This window comes from Artemia sp. Qi Xiang Cuo, chromosome 21 (assembly GCF_049724085.1).
Source record: "Artemia sp. Qi Xiang Cuo chromosome 21, ASM4972408v1, whole genome shotgun sequence".
Taxonomy (NCBI): domain Eukaryota; kingdom Metazoa; phylum Arthropoda; class Branchiopoda; order Anostraca; family Artemiidae; genus Artemia; species Artemia sp. Qi Xiang Cuo.
Window position 1 is genome coordinate 3,132,927 of NC_142814.1, and position 24,379 is coordinate 3,157,305.

General features: G+C 34.4%; 1 protein-coding gene across 4 annotated transcripts in view; it reads left to right on the forward strand.

Moving 5' to 3' along the window:
- The window catches only part of ck (unconventional myosin-VIIa ck), a 251,992-nt gene that overhangs the window by 112,689 nt on the left and 114,924 nt on the right, over positions 1–24,379 (forward strand). For 3 of the 4 annotated variants that reach the window (XM_089106554.1, XM_089106553.1, XM_089106552.1), the window contains 6 exons: positions 621–805; positions 2,414–2,535; positions 9,419–9,675; positions 11,181–11,346; positions 13,611–13,741; positions 15,427–15,617. In XM_089106554.1, coding sequence (XP_088962680.1) covers positions 621–805; positions 2,414–2,535; positions 9,419–9,675; positions 11,181–11,346; positions 13,611–13,741; positions 15,427–15,617 — 1,052 coding nt within the window. Of the gene's footprint in view, positions 1–620; positions 806–2,413; positions 2,536–9,418; positions 9,676–11,180; positions 11,351–13,610; positions 13,742–15,426; positions 15,618–24,379 lie in introns of those variants that run through there. The other variant, XM_089106555.1, reaches the window with a different exon arrangement.

The window sequence follows — 24,379 nt, forward strand, 5'->3', positions numbered from 1 at the left end:
TCTTTAAGTTTCAAATTTGAATCTTAACAGAATAAGAGGAATTTGGCTGCACCTCTCGGTACATGCACCATCTCGGTACATGCACCTCTCGGTATGCACCAGGCGATAAGTTACTGAAGAAATCCAGTAACTCACGTTTTTCTTAAAAAATTGATAAGATATATATTTCCTACAAAAAAAAATCTTGTAGCAAATATAATTCAGTGATCCCCACACTAGCTCCATGTCCTATAAAAAAATTGGACTTGGAAGAGTTTTGATTACCCTTCCTAGGGGTTTTTTGCTTCATATGTCAAATTTAACTTTCAAAACATTTATATTTTAATTTATAACGTTTTAAATTGATATTTGTTAAAAGCTTATTTAATATTCTGCTATTTACAATTGGCGCACCGGTTACATCAAGCGTAGGCTACTCGATTTTTTTCATAGCCCTTTTCCTAGTTTTTCCGCTCAATAAATTCCATAATGCTTTTGAGGTTTTGCTTGGAGGAAGAAACAAGATGGGTTTGAAATGATAACACCATCAGAGTGATGATTTTGGATTAATAAGCAGCCTCAACAAGTCAAATTTTAAATACTCTAACCTAGACGTTTTACTTTTTTATCCATCTTTTTAGACTTATACTGGTTCAATTTTGGTCGCAGTGAACCCTTACCAAATTTTGCCGATTTATACTGCGGATCAAATTAAATTATACCGTGAGAAAAAAATTGGAGAACTCCCCCCTCACATTTTTGCAATTGGAGATAATTGTTATACCCAAATGAGACGGCATGGAATGAACCAGTGCGTAGTTATAAGGTAAGAATTACAGATATGTATTAAAAAACGGGGCTAAATTGAAACCGTGATGCCCGTGACTTGTTGAGAAATATAGTTATAGTTTCATGGGGTCACAGAAATATAGTTTATATGTAAAATTAATTAAGTTCATATGTAAGATGTAAAATTAAAACTAATTGTAAAATTCAAACTTAATTTTAAAAAAGGAGGGAAAGCTTTTGCTGTCAAGATTGGTGAGTTTTTTTTAGAAGCCACTTTGACTTGTCCCATTCTAAGATATACTTAGAATACACTTGGTACTCTGAGTTCCTACGGTTGTTATGTTTAAATGTAAGGTAAAGGGCATTTGTGAGGTAAGGATTCATAAATGTTTTAATTATGATTTTGATTTTTTTTTGGGGGGGGGGGTATTAGTTTGTGTAATAGTTAGGTGTATGCAACCGTCCCGCTGCAAGTTTTATTTTTCTTTCTGAGGGATTATATGGAACTTGTTGATGTTTTTCTTCGTTTTTTTTTGGTTTTCTAAGATAAATTAAAAATACACCAAGAATACACTTGATACGGCAAGGACCTAGGGTTGTTTAAAAGTGAATTTAAGAGGTATTTGTTAGGTAAGGGCTCATGGTTTTTGTTGTTGTTGTTATCATAGAATGGGAGATTGAATTTGTTCTTTCGTTTCCTGCTTTTTTTTGTCATGTTTATGGCTATTTACTGGTGGAATAGTTAGGCGTATGCAGCCATCTCGCTGCAAATGTTAGTTCCCTTTTTGAGTGTGTTTATTTTTTTTCCGTAACCATGCAGATTGTTTATTGCTGATAAATTTTGATTTTTTAACTTTAAACTTGATGAACTTTAGTATTTGAAATAAGCATATTCTTTCGATTTATATTGTCGATTTTTTTTTATTTACAGCTTCAGTTACCGTCACCACGGGTCGCTCTTTATCTACAATTCGTTATCACAAACTGCTCGATGTCAAAAATTGAATCTTATAATTTTTTTATTTGTAGGCTACATTGTTCTGCGTTTCTGATATTTCTTAATAAGTCTTTATTTATGATTTTAACTTCATATCTTGTGTTATTTTGGTTCGTCTTGCCCATTGGAGGAGGTATACAACTTGAACAAGGGCCGTACAAAGAGGGACGGGAATTGAGGCTTCGGCCCACCATAGCCCTAAATTTCCTCGAGTTTCTCGGCACTTCTTATTCAAATTATTAAATATTTATTTCTTATTATTTGGTCGGCCGAAAAAACTGTTGCGTACTTGGTTGACTTGAACCCCCTCAATCCCCACCAAAATGTGAAAATTTGATAAGAAACCTGCTTATCGGTTCAAAGGAGGAAGTGAAACATTTGGTGAGGTAAAGGAGATATGAAAAACTTGATCTTAAAGTAGATGCAAATTAAAACAAAAATTTTTTATTTTCACAGTTCAACCCCCCCCCCCCCCACACACACACATATACATCCCATAGAAAGTGAAGAGTATAACTGCATAAATATGCACCCTTCAGCTATGTGAAAAATTTCTTTTTCATCCTCCAGCCATAATCAGAATTGAAGTAGAGTATATACGGCCTTTATATTTCTAATTCTTTTTCCATTTCTTATATTTGATTTTAGTGGAGAATCGGGAGCTGGAAAAACAGAGAGCACAAAGCTGTTGTTACAATACTTAGCAGCTACGAGTGGAAAACACTCTTGGATTGAACAACAAATACTAGAAGCAAACCCGATCTTGGAAGGTGAGTTAGATCCTTATTGCTATAAAAGAGTAGAAGAGGAACACTTATGCCCTTATGCCCTGAATTATTGGATGCTTAAGAAGAAAAAGAACTTTTGTATTTTGTATTGAACAGGAATACTTTTACCCTTTTGGCTTGTCCGTAGTGCTACGGTCTAGTTTCACCTATGCTATGTTGGCCATCAGAGAATAGTGAAAAATCATTAAAATCCCGTGAAAAATTGAAACGGAAGTAAATTCTTTCTTAGAAGCTCAATTGGGCCTTTTAAGGAAGTAAAGTTAGGCATTGTTAGGATATAAAATTGTATCTCTCTCTCTCTGTCTCTCTTTCTCTCTCTCTTTCTCTTCCTCTTCCTCTCTTTCTTCCTGCTGCCCGTTTCTTAGCCCGCTTAAGCGCTTCGTATAGACTTAAGAAGATGTATTAGTCCCTTTCCTGCACTGGTTTGAAACCCATGCTTCTCATAAGGCCATAATAATTTCGATGATTTAAATGATCAAAATTGTAGCTTGGAATGTTACAACGTTAAAAAAAACTATCGTAATGATATTTTGACTGACGAATTTTGAAATTCTGACTTGGACGCTTTGAAATGGACGTGATAGGAGTTTCAGAAACTCATATCCCAGGGGTAGGAAAGATCAAATTAGGTGGTATACAATTTATTCACACAGTTCGGAAGGATAGGGTGATAGGCAGGGAGTAGGGCTCATGACAAGGCCGTACGGAGGGAGTTTTACTTAAAAAAAAATTTCGAGGGGGATTTTACACAAAAAAACCTCAAAAAACGCATAATATCCATTTTTGTTACGTTTTTACGAGTCAGAGAAATATTTCAGAGGGGGTTTAAACCCCCTAATCCTCCCCCCCTCTGGGTACGGCCTTGGCTCATAATGGATGAGGAAGCTGCTAAATATTCCTTAGGTTGGGGCGGTATTAATAATAGAATACTAGTTGCTCAGTTTACGACTAAAGAAAAATTATAATGTATTAGTCATAGTAGTACTGTGGAACCAACTGATGGAGATAGCAGTGACTCGGATGAATTTTATTTACAGATACAGGAATAAACAGACATGATATTTTTTTTAGGGGATTTTAGTGCCCGGGTTGGTAGAAATGGGGATAGATGATGTTCTAGCCCAGATAAATTTTGTATAGGAAAAGAAAATAGTATCATCGTTTTACTTCTGCTATTTTGTAAGCTCAACAATCTAGTTATAACCAATACGGTGCTTGGTCATAAAATGGTCCACAAGCTATTATATTACTCACATGAAGGCAAGACAGCTCACCTTATTGATTATGCTATTGTAAACCGATGACTGGCAGAATCTATACAAGGCACTAGGGTATGGAAGAGTGCTGTTATTGATTTTAAAATTTATGAACACCATCTAGTAGTCTCTAGGGTTAATCTAAATTTGAATTTTAGGAAGGGTAATCACCTTCAAGGAAGTAATAACTTTGGTCGACTCCAGGATAAGAATTTTAGAGAAACTTTTCAGGATCAGTTGACTATTAAACTAGAGAGTCTAAAATTTGATAATGTAAAATATGGATAGAATAATTTTATGAAAACAGTCTGTGAAGTAGCAGATGATGTCTTAGGGAGGAAATTTAGAGGCACAGCTAGGAATATTAGTGAAAATTATTTAAATTTAGTAGAGAAGAGGATGGGTCGGTACAAAAGTTTTTGAGAGATAGATCATGCGAAAGGAATGCAATAAAACTAAAGAAAGCATTAAAATATGAGTTAGGGAGGTGTGAAGTGGAGGCTTTGGATAAAATTGCTGACGATCTAGAAGATGAAGCCAGACGGTGTAATTGTAAAATATTGCATTGGCATGTTAAAAAATTGAGATAAAATAGTCAATCTGGAATTGCCCCAGTTAAAGCTAGGAGCAGGGCCACAACAGGAAAGAGTTTAAGAGAGACGGACAGAAAATTTTGAGAACGTGCTAAGCCGTTATAAAGTTACAGCAAATGATAAAAAAAAGAATTAAAAAGGTTGTGATGGGAGATTTATTTTGTGGGAAAGAATTAGAGACAGTACTGAAAGGATAAAAAATAATGATTCCCCAGGTAATGATAGTATTATAAATGAGTTTTTTAAAAATGGTGGCTGTGAAGTTAGAGAGAAATTACTGAAGAGATTTTGAAAAAAGGGAAGTAGCTAGCTATTTTACGAAAACTTTAATTAAACCCGTATATAAAAAAAGTGATTAGAGTGAATGTAGTAGCTATAGAGACATTAGCCTGGTTTCTATTGGAAGCAAATTACTTGGTATGATGATACTTTTTAGACTTAGAGATATTGTTTATGAAGTTTTAAGAGAAGAACAGAGTGGTTTTAGGAAGAAGAGACGATGCGTTGCCAAAATTTTCACTATTAGATTAATAATTAATAAGTGCCTGAGCTATGAGACCCCTTTAGTCCTCAGTTTCAAGGTAATGAGGAAGTGTTTGATTCAACAGATAGAAAAGATTTAGTGAATGTCCTATCCTTGTACGGTATACTAGATAATAAAGATATTATTACTATATACGAGAATAACATTACTGCGGTAAAAGTAGGAAATGAGGTTAATAGTTGAATTGAATCAGGAGTTAAGCAGGGTGGCGCTCTATCTCTATTTATATAGATCATTTCGATAGATTTTGTCCCAAGGAACATGGCAATGCCTATGAGAGAGCACGAATCAAATGGAAAAGTAAAGACTCCAAGACTTATATAATGTTGATTAGATTATGTTAGATTGACTTAGATTATGTTGATTAACATTTTCATCGAGATGAAAATGTTAGCAAAATGAAGGATTTCTGGAGCTTCTGAGATATTACTTTGCAAGATTAGGTTTGAAAATTACTGTTAAGAAGACTAAGTCGCTTAAACTGAGAATAAGTGAGGGTGAAGAGGAGATGTTGGGTAACGAGAAGATTGATTAAGTGGATAGCTTCAATTACCTATGTTGTATTGTTACTAAAGATGGCGGATGCAGTGAACATGTTAAAGCAGAATAGCCAAGGCCCAGGGAGTCTTTCACAGTTGAAAAAAGTTTGGAAGAATAGAAAGATAAGTCTGATTGCCGAAATTAGAATATTGGTAGCTAGTTGACAGCGGTCAAGCATGGCTCCGAAACATGCGCAAATTGAAAGACAGAAGAGAATTTTTTAGATGATTTCCAGAGGAATTGTTTACGGGTTCTTTTGTTTTATGATTTCCAGAGGAATTGTTTACGGGTTCTTTTGGGTACCCGTATGACTGACTGTATTTCAAATAGTTAACTACTAAAAATGGTAAGGACTATAATGAGAGAATGGTCAAGATGGCTAGGACAAGCTCAACAGATGAAGGATGACAGTTTGCCAAATATCGTGCCTTTCGGCCAGCCATCTAGGGCCTAATGAAAAACAGGTCGCCTCCAAATGGGGTGAGATGAGTTCGTAAGGAAATATTTAAGGATTATTGCAACCTCTGAGGAGGTTGTATATAGGAAGGCTTTGAGGGGGTTGGAATGGAAGATGATAGTGCATAGCTGTGTTAGCCTCAGGAGGCTTGTTGCCGCAGTGAGTTGTTAGTAGTAGTAGTAGTACTGAATAGCACAACAAAAAGTCTGCGCGTAGCCAATTCCAGGAAGATGGCGCTTTTGCATTTTGGTCTAGTTGATTGTATTAGGCATTATTTAGGCTGTTTTTGCTATTCATGAATAAAGGTAAAGGCAAAGAATACGGTATTGACTTTACAGTCCCTACCGGCGGTGCTGATCTCCGTTTCTTGGCCCTTCAGCAAGGAAGTGCAATGGGGTGTTGGGGGCCAGCCATCCTTTGCTTTCGCACATCCTTCCTGTTCACCTTCCCCAGATTTCTCCAGGTACCCATTAAGAGCTGGGTCGACTCTGGCTGAGCTTACAGAGTCACACCACTGACCCTCGTCCAAAACCAAATGATTGGGTAGACTAGGATTCGAACCCTCGCCCTCTCGGACAAAGAATCCTAAATCCAGCGCACCAATCCACTCGGCTATTAATGAATAACAAAAAATTAATTAGACCTTTTTGATCATAATCAACGCTGTAGCGTTGTCTTGCTAAAGAGTGTCTCCCATGCATTTTTCTGGCTTGATCTTATAGAATGGATGCTCGTAACAACTTGAGAGTTCTCATTCGATCACTAATTAAATTCAATTATGCCTTCTGTAAGGGACAAAACTGATTGTTGGTAATCTGGCTTCGTTTCAACATCCCACGTGGCCCTGGTATTCCTGCTGCCCCGCATGGCATCAGATCAATATCCAAGGTTCCCTTTTGATTAGAACCATCAGGAAGTCCAAAGAACATGCAGCAGGCGTGAAAAAGATATACCGTAAAGTAAATCGTCCTCCCCTCTTTTCATCAACATCTTTAGGCATGGTAGGCAAAGGTAGGCTTATAGTATTTCCGAATTATGCAAGGTATTTTCAATCTATCCGTAGGGTATCTATTTCAGTTCAAATTTGACCTTTTTACAACAATTGACAAATTATGCTATAAACTCATATCTTTTGGAAGATTTTTTAGCCTCTATAGCAAAAAAATTTCGAAGAAAGTTGTAAGTCTTATGTAGTATGGAATTTTTACGAAGACTGCTGTCTTGCCCGAGCCCCATCCCTCTTACGTAAATCGTACTTGACATGCTTGGTAACAAGGTTTTTTTTAACAACAAGATTCATTGATTAATAATGTGTCTATTTTACCAAGTGTTTTCACATTGACAAGAATTGTAAAATCAACATTTATTGCTATAAAATTGACTTTTAGTGGTTTTCCTATTTTTTGATTTAAAATGACCTAAATGAAAATTTAATATTAAATCAAAATATTCTTAGTATGTTTCGAACAAAAATAGGGTCTTATGGATACACGGGTGAAATGAACACTCTTATTCAACCCAGAGAGTGTTAGATGAAAATTTAGCAATAATAGTAACTGATTTAAACCCTCTATGCGTGACAGTAAAATTAAAGCCAGCTCTTCGGAAGCCTACTCGGGTCGGGCCTCTTTTAGCCTACAATTGGGGTTGCAGCTAAGTTATTTCGGTATATTTAGGGAATTTAAAAATTATTTAGAATCGGGGGTGCGAATTCTAATTCTGCTGCTCAAGAAATCAACGAGGTAATTTAGATAGTTAATATTATCCGATAAAGAATACAGGTACCAGTGGAATTATTACTCGCTAATGTCAGTGCTGAGGAAAATCAATAAAATAAGGTATATAGTATGATAGTGCCTCCATGTGCATACGGAAGAAAGATGGCGGTAAACGCTGTCATGAGAATCAATGTCTGTACTCTTTAAACCCTATCTTAGATTAATTTTGATTCACATTTGGATCGAATGTATTTAGATAGATGTCCTTGGCCTCGAATTAGATTGTAATTAGTAAGATTATGTACAGGAAAACACTATTATGCTATCAATTTTTTTCTAGGGTACCACCTAGGATACCCCTTTCTAAGGTGTCGTTTTTAGCCATACAAGCCTAGTAAGGCAGTTGTGTACCATACAAGCCTTAACTTAGCCAGATTCAATCTACCTCCAAATGGGTACCTGGAGAAATCTGGGGAAAACACTGAAGCGTCGGAATATTTTCCCCCAACCATGCATGTCACTCTCGGCCGAAGGAAGAATCAGGAGATGGGTACCTCCGCTGCGAGGATTATTGTCTGCATGCGAAAAGTAAAGAGGACCAGAGTTAGCAACCTTCTACCCTGACTTTTGGTGACTGGGTCATGACTGCCACCCGTTTTTATCCAAAAGAGCACTGGCTTGGGTGCAGAAGACCTTATTTGTCTGAGAACGTATACACAAAAATTTTAGGGGATAAGATCTCTCAAAAAAGTTAATAGTATCAAGCTCTTTTAGATTTTTTGTAGGCCCTTGATATCGGGGCTAGCCAAGCCTTTAGTTGATTGATTCTGGTGATGTTTGTTCGATTCTAGAGATTGCATATTTGTACGAACCCTTCCACCGTCTAAAATGTATATAGTTTCTCCCATTTTATTTTTTTATTTGTTTTTCATATTGCTGTTCTTTTGGGTTTTTTTGCCTATAGGGGAAGTATTTTGTGTATACACATAAAATAGAAGATTCGAACTGAGCAACAAACAAAATATAAACAAAAAAGACCTGGTGACCTGGTGCTATAGGGAGTAGCTTTTGGAGGTTAAAAAGTCAAAAGTTGTTAGCCAAGTTCTTCTGATATCGGGGTTGGGGGCCCTTGTCGTGTAACCGCCGTTCAAATGGGATATTCAGCTGTTGGCTGGCTGCCATTTGTTGATTCTGACCAAGTAAGTAGAGTTTTTGACTTTTTATTCGGTTCCTGATGATGAGTGAGCAGCGGGGGAATTTGCGAAGGTGTTCATTTGATTTGGTGAAATTTAAGCAATCCCTGTTATGAGGTGGAGATATTAAGTTGCTGATATTCTTTGCTTATCATCAACCTTTACTGATGAAAGTTCACTATGTATAGAGCGAGGAAATTTGTTAGAAAGGTAAAGAGTAGGGCCGTCAAAAAAGTTTATAGTAACATGCTCATTTACATCTCTTGTAGGCCCTTCATATCAGAGCTAGCAAAGTCTTTACCTGATCGAATCTGGCAATCATTGTCAGATTCAGGAGATTGCCAAGTTTACGAACCCTCCCCTCCTAAAAAATTACATGGTTTCTCCTATGTTGCTTTTATCTTTTTTCAAATTTCTTTTGTTTTTGGTGTTTTGGTGAAAAAGGACCCTTTCCGAAATGTGGGCCTCCCTTCTGGAACAAATCCGCATTTGAGTGCTTGATATGGACTATTGTAATGTTTTTTTTTTATTAATCTATTTTCCTAATAATTAATTTTTTTTTAGCTTTTGGAAACGCTAAAACAATCCGAAATGACAACTCCTCCCGGTTCGGAAAATATATCGATATCCAGTTCAGTTCATCTGGCGTCATCGAAGGGGCAAGCATTGAACAATATTTATTAGAAAAATCTAGAATAGTGGCCCAGAGTAAGGATGAAAGGAATTATCACGTATTTTATTGCATGCTTGCGGGGCTGAATAGAGACGAAAGGGCACAACTGGAACTGAAAGAGGCAAAGAGCTACCGATACCTAATAGGTGTAAGTACACTTTTATTTATTCCAGCTTAAGACATTTATTATAGCAATACGAAACTAACCTCCATGCTTTGAGTCAGCTCTCTGCGAAAAATATTGGGCTTTGGGTACTCCATATTCATCTAAAAAAAGCTTTTAGAGGTCCTGTTTGACGCGCATTTCTTCCTAATTATCTCTTGATAAAGTCCCTGTCGAAGGACAGGCATAAAAAGAAAATCCGACAAGTCCTTTTTTTTATATATACTTTTTTCTTTTTTTTTGTTATACTTTTTTTCTTTTTGTATATACTTTTTTTCTTTTTTTTTTGTTATACTTTACTTTTTATACTTTTTTATATACTTTTTTTTAGTCAGAGAAAACATATTTTGCTCCCTTTCTTAAGCACAATAGTATAATTGCCTCCTCCCCCCCTCCCCCCAAAAAATTCTGATTGTTCAAACACGGTTCCTAAATCGTGAAACAATGCAGAGCGCACTCTGTTGCAATCTTAGTAAACCAACTGAAGCCTGATTAAAGAGGTACTTTGTAAAAGTATCAACTTCAGCTACCCGCTGTCGAAAAACTACCTGTTAAGCAAGTACGTAAATGGGATTTTTTTTTGGGGGGGGGGAGGGGGATCCTGTAGTGAAAAAGCAAATTTTATGTGATACTTTGAATGAAAAGTCCCAAGACAGTCCCCTAAACCTAGTATTTTGTGGGGGAACTATGCTCTGAGCCCCCCATCTCCAGCATACGTCCCTACCATTAAGCATATATTACTTTAAGTATGTGGTGGGGTACCTCACCCTTCCACCCCTGGGAACTCCTCTCTTCCACCCCACTGTGCTTATATCTATTATGTTTGAGCTACATTAAATTAAATATGTGATATTTGGGAATGACTTCTATTGTTGCTGAAAACAGTACATTTTAGACCCTAACTTTGAAAAATAGCTTTTACGCAAATTGTAAACTGGGTATACTAATTGATCGTATATTTAATCTATACTACGTTTGTGGAGGGTTAATGCTGACCAAAATAGTGTGTTTTACGCTGAAAATTTCGGCCTATTCTAGAAGGCAAATTGTAGGTGAGATTTCTCTCCTCTATTCCCCCCATGGGTAAATATCCTGGTACTTCCCCATCATATGGGCCTTTCTAGAAAGTCAAGTTTGGTTAATGCTAATGAAATAAAATAGGATGAATATATAATAGTTTATAAACAAATTTGGGCTATATATTTGCACATTAGGGGGGTGGGGGGAGGGGGGGGGGGTTTAAAGTATTGCATATATTAAATATGTACACTAAACTTGGTACCTCCCCCCCCCCTAAACCCCAAAAAACAACAGTTTAAATATCGTATACGCAATGAAAACCACGCTATGCATTGTATTACTCTATAGCGGTCTCTTGAATTAACCCGTCAAAAACGGGTTTTTCGTGAATGGTTTCCTTGTAAAGGCCCATATAATGGGAAAGTACCAATATCCCAATTAAATTTGTGTTTATTTTTAAATTTTTTCAGGGAAATTGTATTACTTGTGAGGGCAGAAACGATGCAGCCGAATTTGCAGATATTCGATCAGCGATGAAAGTCCTGCTTTTTAACGATTCAGAAATTTTGCAAATATTGCAAGTGCTCTCAGCTATTTTGCATCTGGGGAATATTCAGTTCAGAAGTATTTCAGTGAGCAAGTATTATTCCCTTAAGTAATATATACTTAGTATGGAGGGCATTAGCATGGTTTATTATTAGTGGGACATATGGCCTTAGTGCAAGCCTTTTTTTGTAGTTGCAATTTATCAGTGGCCCAAATTTTCGCCAATTTATAGTTTGGGAGAGATATTGTTCCGGTCTTTTAGCTCCTAGATTTTCTTGGCTTCTAGCCAGGGCCGTCGGTATTGGTTTGTTGGATTAATTTATAGATATTATTGTTATAAACTAGAGAAATTGAGCCATTCTTTTATTTTTTATATGCAAAAACTTCAATTATAGTTGGACAAGCAGCGAACATAAAATTCAATGTTTTACTACTTTTATGATTAGTAATTAACAATTTTTAATTAGAATTTACAAAGCTGGGCAGTATTTTTCCCGTTTTTTGGTCAGGGCAAGGACCATATTCAGCTATTTCATTCTCCTAGACTTACTTTACCTTAAGTAGCATATTTCGATTTTATTTCCCGTCTACAATACTAATGTGTAAATTTAACATAATTTTTTGCTGATTCCAAAACTGGAATCAGATTCTTTTCGATATAGTAGAGTTTCTGTGCAAAAATTTTCTGATATCTGATTTTCACTTAATTTGGGCAATGTTTCTCCATTTGGAATTGGTTAGAGTTCACGTTAATGTTCAAGTTATAATTAGAGTTCACGTTATAGATTTTCTATTCTAAATCCAAAAATTGGCTGAAATTGCTTCATCACTCGTAAAAATTGGTCTTTGCGCAACAGTTGTCTGGAATTGTATTTTCATCAAATTTGGTCATTTTTCTTCTATTTGGAATTGAATAGGGTTAACATTTGTTTTGAATTTCATCATTTTTATGATGTTTCTTCAAAATTCGTCTGAGAGAGAACAGTGTTTTATACAACAATTTATTTTAGTATGGCTTAGTAAATTTCTATTCTAAATCCAAAATTATGGTTGAAAATTTTTTCATCGCTAGTAAAAATTGATCTTTGCGCAACAGTTGTCAGAAATTTCATTTTCGCCAAATTTTGGCTATTTTCCTCTATTAAAAATTGAATAGAGTTCAAATTAATTTGAAATTCCATAATTTTTTCTAGTGCAAGTTTTTGCATTCATTATATTTCATTAAAATAGATTAAAATAGTTTCTTTAAATTTTGTATTTTGAGTCAATTTTTTTTAAAATCTCGTCAATCATCAGTCACTTCGTTTTTTGAATTTTTTTTTCGCTATGCAGGTTTCGAAAGGTACAATTTTTAGAATGCTAGCTGCAACGCTATCTATAGATAAAAATTGCACTAATATAGAAATTTTATCACCTAAAAAAAAGACAGAAATTCAACTCAAAGACTAATTTAACAATGAAGTGTAAAAAGCAAATTGAAGATAAAAAATTTAAAATAAACTTATGTAAGATGTCAAACTTGAAAGGATGAGAAACAAATTTGAAGGAATAAAGGAAAATGTGAACACAATTACAATAAATCCAATTTTAAAAGAACAGAAATTTCAATAACAAATACTATTTGTAAACAATGGACATATTACAAAACTCAAAGAGGCACTTAAACTTCTACAATTGGGTTCTCTGATTGTTTTGTAGTTAGGGATGGAGATACCTTAACGGGTGCATTTTAATACCGACAAATTCCGGCTCTCATTGAGCTGTCACATAAATACAGAGGTCTAAGAGAGATGTGATGGGAGGGTGTAGGTAGAAATTGATGCATAATCTATAGGGCTGTAACCAGGAATTTGATCGTCGGGTGGGTGGGTGGGGGGGGGGGTACAAAAGAAACTTCAAAAATACGCATCAAAAGGTGAAATTGATATCTACTCCCTTATGATTTTTGGGAATATTTCTGGTCTACGCTATTATTATGAAAGTAAAGATTAACATTAAACCCCAAAAAAGAGCAAAATTTATTCCATATAGGAGGGAGACTGTCCCATCCTCATCCATACCTCCACCTCATATTCGCAGAAACTACGGAGGGTGCTCATTAGATGAGAAATTAAGAGTTCTTGTCCTTTTTTATAAGTCGAGAGTATTTGGAGAACAACCAGCCGCGGGGGGTATTTTACGGGGGGCGTTTTCCGCGTGGGGGGTATTTTCCGCGGGGGATATTTCCCATCTCGGTATCGCTTAAATCTTAATGTGAATGGGCCTTAAACCACGAAGATCAAGTCTTCTTATGGAATACAAAATGGATTAAGTTATGGTAAAATTGAACCATTTAAGAATAATTGATTTTGCAGGCAATATGGATGCTAGTGATATTGTTGATGACTCAAATGTGTCTACTGTAGCCAAGCTTTTAGGGTCTAAAAGGGACCATTTGAAAGATGCACTTACGACTAAAACGATTTTTGCACAAGGAGACTCTGTGGTAAGATATATCATTAGTTATTTTGGTATAATTTGGTATTTTGTTAGTTTTGTTGTATTTTGTTGGTATTTTGTTAGTTATTTTGGTATTTTGACTGTTTGAATTTTCGAAAAAATAAATTTTAAATTTGAAAATTTCCTAAACTTTCTTTTGAAAAAAAATGAATTCTCATTTGAAAGTTATAGAAAATCTTAAACAATATCTTAAAGACCAAGTGGCTTTTTGGGGACCTCAATTTCTCCTATTGTTTAAGTTCTTTTTTTAGCCGCATTCAAAGACTCTTTGTGATTTTAAGGATATTGATCTATATATTGGTATAAATAGGCAGTAGTCTGTTTTAGCTTCCTTGGTCTTTTACGCCTTTTTACGAGGAAATTCTTCAAAACAGAAAATTCGTATTTTGACTGTTTGAATTTTTCAAAAAGTAAATCTAAAATTTCTAATTTTCCCAAAAATAAATTTTTGAAAAGTAATATATTCTCATTTGAGAATTATAGAAAACTATGACAATATCTTAACAATTAAGTGGCTTCTTGGGGACCTGTATTTTCCCTTTTGCTTAAGTTCATTATTCAGTCCCAGTTCATTGACTATACTTAAATCATTATACTTCGTGATTTTAAGGATAAAGATATTGGCATAAATAGGCAACAGTCTTTTTTGTTAAGTTAGGGTAATGTTAGCTCCCATGTTTTCACCATGTTATATTATGTGTAATCTTTAACTACAAATCCTTCAGTAATGTTTAACTGTAAAACAGTAATTTTTCATCTTCCTTCATAATTCTAGGGTTTTCATAATTTAGAAATTAAATGCCTATTTGAGTCTAAAATTGCTATCGCCTTATTCGTAACCGGGGCGAATAAAAATTCCAATAGACCTGGTGTGAATAATTTGGACATTTTAGACTCAGCAAGACCGTACCCAGGATTTTTTTTCGGAGGGGGTTTTTACTCAAAACAATTTTTTTGGGGGTTTTCCACAAAAAACCCTCAAAAAACGCATACAAAATTTGTTCATGTCCAGTTTTGTTACTTTTTTACGAGTCAGACAAACATTTCAATGGGGGGGGGGGGTTCAAACCCCCAAACCCCCCTGGATACGGCCTTGAGACTCAAGTTTTACATTTCATTTTTACAACTGAATGTACATATAACTAGGATTAGAATAATATTTAAAATAAACCAAAATTAATATTTTCCCCTAAGTTCAAAACATAGATGATTCTTTCCAGAATGGGATATCGGAGACCTCGATATGATTTTTTATTATTCATGGAATTTTCTACATTTTTGGTTATATAGACTGGGACAATAGAAGCCGACGATTTTACTTAAATTTGTTTAAATTAACCTAAATTTTGACACCTGACCTTAATTTTAAACCAGAGGATGAAACAGATACTCATTCTATTCCAGGGAAGAGGATTTAAAAAAACAAAACAAAAAAACAGACGCATATGAAATAGAAACATGCGCTTTTGCATAAACTGCGTATGGAAACGTTTTATAAAATTTAAGTTTTGACATTTTTACTTCTAGACCAGATTTTGCTTGCCAAAACTTGGCATGGGAAAATTTGTTTGTATTTGAATTTCAAACGTTTTATTTTTCATGACCAGAAAACATTTATTTCTTGACAGAAGTGGCCAAATATAAGTTCATTTTCATTTTAACATTTTCTAGACATCGAGACTTGGCCAGGATCAGGCCAACGACGTTAGAGATGCTTTTGCCAAAGGGGTATATGGACGACTTTTTGTATGGATTGTTAAAAAGCTGAATAATGCAATTTACAGAGAGAGTCCCAATGGGGCAAAAAGAACTTCAATTGGAGTGCTAGACATTTTTGGCTTTGAAAATTTTGAAATTAATAGGTAAGTACTGAAATTAAATTTTTAAAAGAGCGTGTTGGAGTTGGCCAATGTATAATCTCCTGGGCTTAATATCGCGATGACTTTGTAGTAGTAATAATATTATTTTTAAACAATGCCTAAATTTTTGTTGGGTACCCAAGTTGATGAGAATTTCGGTAATGCCACCGAAATTCGGTAATGCCACCGAAATTTCGGTAATGCCACCTGCTGATCAGCAGGTGGCATTCTATTAAAATATTCGTGGGAATTAATAGTGATTAAATAGGTGACCATTGTCAATATTAAATAAAAAAGAAATACTTTAAGGTAGCTCCCCCAAAGGTATATTCAAACATTGAGAAGTAGAGGGCTGTCTCTTCAGCTGCAGCGAGAGGAAATCTTGGCTGCAGCTCGGCTCTGAGATGTCTGGCAAGGTTTCATAGGTGCTTTATGCCCCATTCCTGGCTCTAGAGTATCTAAGGTCAAAGGTTTTGTAAGGTCAAAGGTGGTATCCCAGAGCGATGTTAAAGATGTTAAGATTGATGAGTGATGTTGAATGAGTGATAACATCTAGAAAAATGTTAAGACTTGAAATGGATTAACATATACGGAATCTGCAGGCCCCTTCAGTCCCCACTCTTTGCACTAAAGTCTAATCAGTGCGTCATTGTTAATTAGTGCGTCATTGTTAGGCATTGTTAGGCGTCTAATTAGTGCGTCATTGTTAGGGTGCAATAAAAATATCTGCAATTATAAGCAACGATTGTCCTTCAAAACATTTGAAAGACAATTCTAGCGGGAGGAAGCCACAGCAGGAGGAAGTCTTGGCTGCAGCTCGGCTCCGAGATGTCTGTTGAGGCTCCGTTTCGAAACCTCGAGGTTCCGTAGGTGCTCTATGCCCCATTTCTGGGTCTAGAGTATCTAAGGTCAAAGGTTTTGTAAGGTCAAAGGTGGTGTCCCAGAGCGATGTTAAGATTGATGAGTGATATTAAATGATTGATAACATCTAAGAAATCTGTTAAGACTGTAAACGGATCAACATATACGGAATCTGTAGACCCCTTCAGTCTCCACTCTTTGCACTAAAGTCTAATTAATGCGTCAATAAAGTCTAATTAGGTTGCAATAAAAAATCTGCAATTACAAGCAACGATTGTTCTTCAAAACATTTGAAAGACAATTCTATTTGTAAAGGCAAATTAAATAAAAACAAAAAAAAAATTTTCAACGGAAAGTAAGGAGCAACATTAATTCCTAAAACGAACAGAATTATTCCGTATATGAGGGGGCTACCCCTTCCTCAACACCTCGTTCTTTTTGCTAAATTTTTTTAGTACTTTAGAAAAATCTAATTAAACGAACAAATTAAACGTGTTCTAATTAAACGAACTTCGTGTTTCAGGAGTCGTTCTTAAAGAATTGGGACAAAATTCAAACTTTGGCGTAAATAGTGAGGTGTTGAGGAGGGGAAAACCCCCTCATATACGTAATAATATATGTTCGTTTTAAGTTTTAGTGTTGCTCCTTAGATTCAGTTGAAAAGACTTGTTTTTTTTATTTAATTTCTCATTGATTTCTAAATTAATTAAAAAAATTTTTTCCCCAACATAGGTTTTTCAAGGAAAAGTAAAGAACTCCACTAAACCAAAAATGAGCAAAAATAGAATCAAATAATCTACCAAGCATAAAACTAGTACGAATCCGCACCAATAAATAAATGAAACTCGAAACAAACAGAAATTTCAATAAATAACCGAGTCAAACTCAAAACGAGCAGAAATTAACATGATTAGGACTCACAACCCCTTTTTTTCTTCTCAAGGCCAGAACATAATTTGCACTCTAATGAAAAAAATTAAAATGATTTTATAACTTTAATAAATAAAAATTATTAAGATTTTAAAGAATAAATATGAATATATGTATATTAAACTGACAATGCACATTCATTTGTATTTTTTTTCAGTAAAGAGCAAATTATGTTCTGGCCTTTTGACGCCCCTTTCATCTAGTAATTGGAGTAGTTTAGTTGTATTAGTTTAGTTGTAGTAGTAGTATTAGTAAAAGTAGCTGTGGTAGTAGGAGGGACATACATAAATTATATGACATACATATGACATACATACATGTATTATGGCATACGCTGTAGCGCCTGTATATTACCTTTTTGTCAATTGATGTTCCCATTTAAGTATTCTCTGAAAGTTCCAACTTAATACCCAAATCCACTCTTGAGATACGCCCTTTTGACAATCTGTATGGACTTAGTGCGTTTTGATTAAGTTCAAACTCCACCTCAATATTCTGTCAAACTTTCAACTTCATGCGCTTAACTTTAATTGTACTAGTATCATAGAGGTAGTGGTAGTAGTAGAAGCGGTAGTAGCAGTAATAGTATATTATTATTAGTAGTAGTTAGAGTAGTAGCAGCAGTATACATAGAAGTAGTAGTAGGTACATTTTGCCTTTTGGTCAACTGAACATCCTAATCATGATGACCCTGAAGTTTCCTCTTGATGCGATAATCCGTTCTAAAAATTGCTGATACGCCCGTATTATCAATCTTTATGCTCGTAATAGGCTTTAATTTAGTTTGCACATAGTATGTTTTGATTTAGTTCAACTTTCCCCTCAACGTTTGTTTTCCCTCAGATATTTATTTTAGTATCCTCCGCCTTAGCAGTATTCGCTACAGAAGTAGTAGTTTTATTGATAGTAGTGGTAGTAGTAGTTGTGGTAGCAGTAGAAGCAGCGGTAGTTGTAGTAGTAGTAGCGTGCAAATATTGCCTTTTTGTCAATTGATCATCTCCTTACTATTTCCTGAAAGTCCCAAATTGATATACTCAGTTATTCCTGAGCTACGCCCTTTTGACAACCCATATACACATAACATGCTTTGATTTAGTTCAACTCTCCCCTCAAACTTCCTTGAACGACTCATCTTAATGCCCTTCATGTTTTTGGAAAGTAGTAGTCAAACATGCATACCTCTTCTCAATAGCATATGCTATATGTAAGCAATGAACAAATTGCCTAGCTTACAGCTCTTGCCCTGAGGCCTGGGGGGGGGGGGGCTCCCCAAACGCATAATTAATGAACCTTTCAACAATGCTGAAAAAAGAGATGTCTCAAAACTTTGTTTCGATGTTTGTTTTTGGGAAATGATGGGTGTCGATGGGGGGGGGGGTGTGCTGGTTGCTCTCATATCAATTTCGACTCTTAAAAAGGCCATTATAGCTTCCAATTTCAAATCAAATTAGCCCCATCTGAAGGTTATACGACAACCCATTCCATAAAACCTTATATGGCCCCAGGGCACAACATACAGCCCTTGCCCCAGGGCTCTGTGGGGTTGTGTCAACCATGGAGGCATTGTTATATGTTCTTTGGACTATTTTTTTTCTAATGGATATCTCTCAATTTCAGTTTCATGAAAGAGCGGCAGTTAGTGGAAGGGAGCTAGTTGACCTCTATCGCTTTAGAAACTTAAAGGGTAACTAGAACTTCCAATTTTAAAACAAATGAGCCACCTCTAAAGCTTATACAACCATCCCTTTCATATAAACCTTAAAACAAAGAATAGAAAAGCTATAATAAATGAAGAATAAAATCAAATAAGTGAGAAAAAACGAGGATATTGTTAGCCAGTAGCAAAATATGAAAACGAAAACAGGCAAATACTTGGTGGGCGTGAGAGGGGCGTAAGTTGCTCTCCAATCACTTTCTACTATTAAAAAGTCACTAGCCCTTTCAATTTCCAATCGAATGAGCCCTTTTGAAGTTTCTACGACAACGCTTTCAAACAGTTCGTGGTAACGAACTGTAAGTAAGGAGCGACCCGGCTCAATGGTAACCGAAACTCTAGAAAACGGGTTATTGATACCAATAGATATATCAAAAGAATCAGAATTCAATGCTGATTTCAAATATATAACTTTCATCAAGTTTAGTGCTACCCATCAAAAGTTACGCGCCTGAGAAAATTTGGCTGATTTTCAAAAAAAGAGGGAAAGACCCCCTAAAAGCTATAGAACCTTAATGAAAATCACACCATCATATTCAGCATATCAGAGAACCCTACTGTAGAGTTTTCAAGCTCCTACCTACAAAAATGTGGAATTTTACATTTTTTGCCAGAAGAAAGATCACGGATGGGTGTTTATTTGTTTGTTTGTTTGTTTTTTTGGTTTTTTTTCCCAGGGGTGATCGTATTGAACCAGTGGTCCGATCAAAAAGTTGGAAGGCTTATTTGATCAGAAAATAAAAGTTATATTTCCCATTTTAAGGGAACATAAAAATTGTAGGGCAACTTGGCCCCCTCCCACGCTCATTTCTTTCCCAAAGTCACCCAATGAAAATTTCTAGATAGCCATTTTGTTCAGCATGGTCGAAAATATGATAAATATGTCTTTTAGGATGACTTAATCCCCCGAAGTTCCCAGAGGGAGGGCTAAAAGTTATGAACTTTACCCAATGTTAATTTAATTTTGAAGTAATTAATTTTCCATATCTTGAAAGTAATATACATTCAAATATTACTTATTCGGCTTATTATTCCCAATTATTTAGGTATGCAAAAATATGCAGTAATTACACAGATTTTAAAAATAGATGTAAAAAGCTGAGCGAAAAACTGATCTTAAGAGGTTTTTCAGCCAAAAAAATTAGTTGGCAATTCAAAAAATTTAGTTTCATGTATCATGAACTCTGAAGTAAATATGCAAAAAATTATAAAGAAATACTTAATGATATTTTCCTATAATTTCTCGTGGCTTTTCTTTTTTATTCTTTGGATGTTTGAGTTTCTAGGGGTTTCAAAAAAGCTTGGGGATCTTTAAATTGGTAATTGGTTCCATATAATAATAAAAGGTGCATCTGGACATGTCTTCATTGGTTCCAGAATGGTCGCTTTCAGGGACCTCTGGGATTTTACTATCGAAACATTGAAACACTGTTTGTATGTAATTTTTAATAGATTGACTAGTATGCATGTATTTCACAGGTTTTACCTGACATAGGGTTACCATATAGATCTTATGGTAGAGGTGCCACCGTGCTGGGTAAAGAATGTAAAGCCTCGAAACCCGTTAAGGCCGGTGGTATTTCTTCTGATGAGCCCTAAATGGAAGGTTTTACTTGGAGATATTTTTCTAGATTTAAGGTGCTTTTGCTGGTAATTTTACAACGACTTACATTTATTGATGACAACTTTGCATGGATTTGGACTTTTCTATTTGGTTGATGGTTTGGGTATACTGTTTGGTCCTAGGTAGTTGGATGGATGTGTAAGGTGAGAGCGTCGTTCAAGTGCACATTTGTCTCAATTGCTGGATTAGGACGACAGTTTTTTTTTTTTTTTTTTTTTTTTTTTTTTTTTTTTTTGCTTTTGCCAAGTAATTACCTCTTAAACATAATATGAAGCCAGGTTGGATCTAGTGCTGGTGGAGGAATCATCAAAAAGTCCTCCCCGACGGACCTTAACCCTGGTTCAGGTTTTACCTGAAATTGATGATTATTTGGCGAATTTATCACTTATTTTAAAAGGGTTGCTTAAGCACATGTTCTATTTAGGGTAGGGTGTTTTTTTTTCTTTTTTTTTTTTTTTTTTTTTTTTTTTGTATTATTAGTTAGAGTAACCATATTAATTGTGGACTGTTGGCTTGGCTATTGGAGATGTCTTGGATTTTTATATTGTTTTTCGTTTTGGCTTTATTTGATTTCGTATTTTATATTGAATAATATTGATAAGGATTATATTCGAAGGGGTTTGCCGAATATTAGTAAGTGTAATGGTCGTTGTTTTATTTTTCAAGATAACTTCATACCACAAAATTATGTTAAAAGCACTTTATATAAAAAAAAGTTTAAATGTTTATTAACTGGACAGGTAAATTGTAAAACAAATAATATTATCTATTTACTAGAATGTAAAAATTGTCAATTACAATATGTGGGGAAACAATTAACAATATATATAAGAGATTTTCGGGACATAAAACTACAATTACCAATGAAAAAACTAATAATTATATAGTTCAACATTGTAATAATGGTACTCGCTCGGTATCTAGTCTAACTATTACAATTTTAGAAAATCTGGACCTAGAAAACTTTACTAAAGAGGAAAAAAAATAATAAATTACGCAGACAAGAAGAGTATTGGATCCATGCTCTGGGTACTGCATATCCTTCTTGGCTAAATGATCGAGTTGCGAAACACGGAGACATGTCAAATGTAGTTGCTAATTGTATCAATGGGTTAACTGAGCACCCTTCTTTCAATTACCCCACTAAACGTAAAAACCGATCAAGAGGAAATAGGAAAAATAAAAAAAATAATTATTTAGATTTAAATGCATTTTTAATCGATTTAGGTCACATATTTGAGACTAATGGAATGATTAGTTTAATACAATCTTTAAATAAGTTATCAAGGAATAATTTAATAAAAGTTTTCTGGATTGCAAAAAATAGTACAACATGTAACTCAAAAGATAAATTAATTTATGACGCAGTTTGTATTTTAGCTAAATCAAAATTTATCTCAAAATGTATTACATCTGAAAAAATTGTAAAAAAGGATAATAGATTATATTTGTCTATTAATTTTTGTTCTAAACAAATAGAAGATATTAATTTGCCAAGAATCTTAAACCAGCGGAGAGTAAAGAATGCCCTTCCATGTAATTTGGTGTATAATGTCCAATTTTAACATATAAATTTTCAAAAGCAATTGGTCAAATGATTTTTAACTATAATTCAATACTTAAAAAACTGGACGGGGGGAGTAATTGGAAACCGGTTTGTAATTGTGAGCAATTTTTACCGAATTGTGGATCAAACTTATAAGCATGTTGTAACGGGGGATTTGTCCATTATAAAGCATCGTGATCTTCAAAAGATAATGAAAATGGGGGCTAAGTTCCGTTTTTCTTACCACATAAGGCCAGCAGATATTCTTAGGGGATTAAAGAATGATTTAAACGTATTTATTGATAATTGGTGCAAGAAGGAGAAAATTACTAAAGATAGATTTCAGAATTGGATAAATTTGATTTTGACTAGTGTAAGAAATAGCATGTATAGAATTAATCCTACAGATTCTTTGAAAAAATCAATATTTTATAATGCCAATATGAAACAAGCAATTGCTAATTTACAGAATGAATTTATAATTGTACCAGTTGATAAAGATAGAAATAATTTTGCCATAATTTGTCATAAACTCTATTGTTATATTTTATCAAAAGAGATACAAACAACAAATACATACGAAAAGGCCCATATGGAGGAGAATAGTTTAATTGAAAATATAGAAGAAAGAATTTTGAAAAATTTCAATATTAAAATAAATGATAATGACAAACAGTTTCCTTTCTTATATTGGACGATAAAATTTCACAAAAATCCACCAAAACCACGTTTTATTGCTGGGGCAGCAAGGTGTCCAACCAGAATTGCGGCTACTGATCTATCTTTAAGTTTAGCAGAAATTAGAAATATCTTTAAAGCATATTGCTCCGGAATTAAAAAATTTTCTAACTTTAACCCATATTGGAGCGTTAATAACTCGTTACAAGTGATAGATTTTTTGGTGAATGTTTCAGCTAAAAGAGTCGATTCATTTGATTTTACTATTTTGTAAACAAAATTGTCACAAAATTTAGTATTAGAAAAATTTAAAATCGTGATAAAGAAATCTTTTCTTTTTTCTAAAATCGGATTTTTGAAAATTGATAAATTTAATAAAAAAGCCCGATGGACGAATTTCTTTAGAAGCACTATTAATTCAAGATGTTATAGCTTGGATATGATATGCGATTTATTGGAATTTGTTCTATTTAATACATTTATAAGATTTAATAGGAATTTATATAAACAAACTGTAGGTATTCCTATGGGTGGGAATGCAAGTCCATTCATAGCAGACCTGTTTTTAAGTCAATTAGAATATGAATACATGATAAATAAAAACAGCCCAAGCAATGTAAATATAACCTTTCAAATAATAAAAGATATCTGGACGATCTCTTGGTAATAAATTGTGCAGAGTTTATTGAGATTTCAAAAAATATTTATCCACAAGAGTTAATTCTTGAGCCTTGCTATGGGTTGGGACACTCCGACCATTTCTTAGATTTAAATATTAATATTTCAAATAATAATAAATTAGTTTTTAAATTATATAATAAAACGGATGATTTTAATTTTGAGGTAATTAATTTTCCATTTCTTGAAAGTAATATACATTCAAATATTACTTATTCAGCTTATTATTCGCAATTATTTAGGTATACAAAAATATGTAGTAATTGCACAGATTTTAAAAATAGATGTAAAAAGCTGAGCGAAAAACTGATCTTAAGAGGTTTTTCAGCCAAAAAAATTAGTTGGCAATTCAAAAAATTTAGTTTCATGTATCATGAACTCTTAAGTAAATATACAAAAAATTATAAAGAAATACTGAATGATCTTTTACTATAATTTCTCGTGCGCTTTTCTTTTTTATGGATGTTTGAGTTTCTAGGGGTTTCAAACAAGCTTGAGGATCTTTAAATTGGTAATTGGTTCCAGATACCAATAAAAGATACATCTGGACATGTCTTCATTGGTTCCAGAATGGTCTCTTTCAGTGACCTCTGGGATTTTACTATGGAAACATTGAAACACTTTTTGTATGTAATTTTTAATAGCTTGACTAGTATGCATGTATTTCACAGGTTTTACCTGACATAGGGTTACCATATAGATCTTATGGTAGAGGCGCCACCGTGCTGGGTAAA